The sequence below is a fragment of the Phanerochaete carnosa genome (assembly GCF_000300595.1).
Source record: "Phanerochaete carnosa HHB-10118-sp unplaced genomic scaffold PHACAscaffold_14, whole genome shotgun sequence".
In the NCBI taxonomy this organism is placed as follows: Eukaryota; Fungi; Basidiomycota; class Agaricomycetes; order Polyporales; family Phanerochaetaceae; genus Phanerochaete; species Phanerochaete carnosa.
Genome location: NW_006767641.1, coordinates 283,413 through 286,933, shown reverse-complemented (window position 1 = coordinate 286,933; position 3,521 = coordinate 283,413). Strand labels below are relative to the sequence as shown.

Below are 3,521 nucleotides of genomic sequence, written 5' to 3'. Positions count from 1 at the left end.
GTCTTTTTTTTTTTTTTTTTTTGTTCCTGTATTTAAAGTGCTACCAACATAGGGTAATGTACACCTGTCTACTAGTGTCTGTATGGCGCGTAACTACTAGCGTCCGTAGAGGCGCGGGAGTCCATGGCTCCAATAAATAGTAGACAATACGAAAAAGGAAAATGTCTCAGTGCTCACTGTGTGACGGTGAGCGCGGCCATACCTCAATATATTGCACAATGTACCGAGTCGGGGCGGCCTCCTTCCGATCAGATTCAGACGACAGTGAATGAAGACTAGGTGCGGGGGATTCCGCAGGGTTGGATGCAATTAGGTCATCTACCTGGATGAGTTTCACTGATTCCCTACTATCATCACTCTGCCACGCGACCTCTATCTTGAGAGGGACACGGGCCGCGACAAGGACTGACCGCAGCCAGTCTGGTACAACCTCCCGGAACAGCCGTTGGTCATTGGGGTGATGCTGATGGTATTTCGTCCATATATGTCTAATGGGCCACCATGATTTGGCATTCAGCCATTGAAGGAACGGTGCTGGAGATTTGTTTCTGCGCATGGCTCGCTTGTATTCAGTGTAAAGCATAGGACGCTGTAGCACCAGTGCATCGAACACGATGTTGATGATATGAGACTCCCAGTCAGGATTATCATTGTCGCGTAGTGGGAACACATCCGATTGCATGTGTTCCATCAGATCCTGCCACTCGAATGTCCCGACGAGAGGGTTAAGTAGCAGGAAGTTGTGTATTTCATCAATTGTGACTACTTGTTCTTTGTTCTGCAGTTCAAGCTGTTTTCCTGCGGAGATGAGCTCTAGGCGTGTTTGGTCAGGTGCACGTTTGGGTGGCCTGATTTTGTCAGTTCTTATCCAATATGGGAATTTGTACATGATGTGGTCTCATGTCTCGTAGGTATTTGTGCACAGGCATGTTCGCCCACCCTCAAGATTCATTTTATTCCGGAATTCTCCATGGGGGAAGTGTCCGGTCATGAAGTGGGTCATGCGTGCATATAAGCGATGGTCATTTCCAAATTTCTTGAGGAAGTAGTGGTTACGGTCGGGAACAATAAGCTTGTGTTCTGACTGTTTCAGGAGGTTAGAATGCCCATGGTATTTGATGCCATTCATTATTGTTTGCCAGCTCTTTTTGGCCTTGGCTTTGGTTTCTGCATGCGTGGCAGCATATGAAGATCCTCATTTAGGCTGTCGTGCCCTATCACGGGCAGCTTCTCCAGCCAATTTGTCTACAACCTCGTTAAACCGTGTGGCCCAGCTGTCCATCTCGGTTTTTCCTTGAACATGTGAAGGAACCCACACAATGCGTACATGCGCTCATTGATTGACAAGGTTATATCTACCCGGGAGATATAATGGTGCGAGTTCTGATATGCTCCCCAGTTGTTACTTATGGTCTGACACTTATTCGCATCATGGTCAGAGCTCGTTTGATGGCAAGCGGTCGTTCTTGCGATCTATCATCATCAAGACCACATGTCAGTTCTTTTTCCATTCCATGCACAAGATACCCTCGGTTGCCCATGAATTTCTGAACCGTTTCAAATCAAGCATTCAGTACAAGGAGCATGAGCTTGAAATCCCAGTACCAATGCTGAGGCTGACCTGCGCTATGGTACGTAGTGCCTTGCTACTGCGCAGGCTGTCACGCTAACCAGCGAATGTTTAGATCAAGCTGTCCCTCGATGCTTGGGCCGAGGGGGATGGCACGGACCCAGATAGTTTTAACATCACCGAGTGCGAGAAACAATATGACGCTGTACTCAAACTCATTGAGGACACTCGAAAGAGAAGTGAGCAGACTTGTCATTGCATCCTGCACAATGTCTACCTCGCTGTTACGTGTGTGCTTATGGTTTCATTATATTATGCACTGAGGTCACTAACAGTATTTGCTAGTGGCGCTGTGCCGACGGTCCCTGCAGCGGCTGATGAACCTGCTCATCCAGAGGCTGTATCATGAATTGTTCTGGATGATGAGTAGCCTATCGTAGCATTGTTACCCCAAGAAAGCAGGATATAACGCTGAAATGGAAGCCTTATCTCATGGTTAATATGAACTATTGGTGTGATAATATGTCTAATCTTCGCCGGTATAACAACGGGGTTATCTAATGTGTCTCTACGGCTAATGTCTCTAGTTAGACATGATTGCCGCTGCATCAGCTAGCATTACCCGAGGGGTTTTCCCTGATGCGAGTCTTTCTCTGTGGGAGGGAATATCAGCCACAAGCGAATGCTTACTTTCGGAATCCAACCCAACATCGGAATATACCCTCCCATAGATACCTTCATCTTCGACTTCCCCTTGCCACCCGCTTTATGTCACGCTTTCCAGACAATGGACCGGCAAGCTACAGCCCCATGGCAGTACATTATGGAACCAACAGTGCTTGTAGATCGCAGCATATTCTGATCAGAGGTGGTCACCAGCCTGCCATATCGCAAGGTACCCACCAGGTACTGAAAGGTACCAGGCCCCAATGATGGTGGTGCTGAGACTCACATATACCTCTCTGGTAATTGCCTGCTGACGAAGAAGTGCAACAGGTGCGTAATATATCTTGTTCAGTTATCGATGCCCTCGTTAACCTGTTGTCACCTACGCAGTTCTTGGCCCATCGAAGCTCTCTCGTAGAGCGACCATGGAGTGGAAGCTAGCAACTATACTCCACCAGCCAATTATCATTATAACCATGTACTCAGTACGAAGACAACACACTCAATAAACTCCTCATATGCGTTTCAGCTACAGACTTCTGGTTCCGGCTCGTCACCTGATGATGCTTCTTCGCTGTCATTGCCTTCTTGCTTTGCTCCACGACACTCCTTGCATCTGCCTTGTGTGGCTGCGAGACCTTGCGACGAGGCGTTCTGGTCTTGCTGTAATGACACACCTCGAGCGTCAGCTGTTGAATTTTGTATATCCTCTTGGACATCCATAGGCGACGGAGCCTCATCGCCCTCAGTCACTTTCTGAGAATCTGTCAGTTCTGATGCCGAGTGCTTCTCTGGCTCTTGTTTTGATGCCGCATGCAAGTCCTGTACTGGCGAATTCACGTTCATAGCAGCGGGCAGCGTGTTGTCCAAGCTAGACATTTCGTTGGTTTGGGCTGCATCACCTGTCGCATCCTCCTCAGAATTTTGTTTCTCTTTTTCGGTCAACGGTGTGTATTTCTCTGTGCCAAATCGCACCGCGGAGGTGAAGGACTCGTTGAGGGAGCTGATGGTTGACAGCGCCATGTCCAGCACTGCTTCGACCTGTTTCCGGAGCACCTCGCTTAAACTCGCCACAGTCTATGCAAAGGCCAGCTCCTTAGATTAAGGTATTGCACCATCTGCCTCGTCTAGGCGCGTACTGAAATGTAGCCATATTGAATCATTTCAGGTTCATTTCAGGCTACACAAAATTTATCATTTTCCTGCACCGCAAATGGCTACGAAAGTGGTAGCAAATCTATCATTTTGGGACGCCAGAAGGCCCCAGTAAAGTCTTCGAAAAATG

General features: G+C 48.1%; 3 protein-coding genes across 3 annotated transcripts; 1 reads left to right on the top strand and 2 right to left on the bottom strand.

The window, feature by feature from the left end:
* Window positions 1-166: 166 nt before the first annotated feature.
* Window positions 167-889, bottom strand: PHACADRAFT_106875 (uncharacterized protein; the record flags this gene model as incomplete). The annotated part of the gene is made up of 1 exon (XM_007401973.1): window positions 167-889. One exon carries the CDS (start codon window positions 887-889, stop codon window positions 167-169), a length of 723 nt encoding a protein of 240 aa, XP_007402035.1.
* Window positions 890-1,514: 625 nt separating this feature from the next.
* PHACADRAFT_201682 (uncharacterized protein) lies at window positions 1,515-1,979 on the top strand (the record flags this gene model as incomplete). The annotated part of the gene is made up of 3 exons (XM_007401972.1): window positions 1,515-1,631; window positions 1,686-1,858; window positions 1,916-1,979. 3 exons carry the CDS (start codon window positions 1,515-1,517, stop codon window positions 1,977-1,979), a joined length of 354 nt encoding a protein of 117 aa, XP_007402034.1.
* Window positions 1,980-2,761: 782 nt separating this feature from the next.
* Window positions 2,762-3,259, bottom strand: PHACADRAFT_167243 (uncharacterized protein; the record flags this gene model as incomplete). The annotated part of the gene is made up of 1 exon (XM_007401971.1): window positions 2,762-3,259. One exon carries the CDS (start codon window positions 3,257-3,259, stop codon window positions 2,762-2,764), a length of 498 nt encoding a protein of 165 aa, XP_007402033.1.
* Window positions 3,260-3,521: the final 262 nt, after the last annotated feature.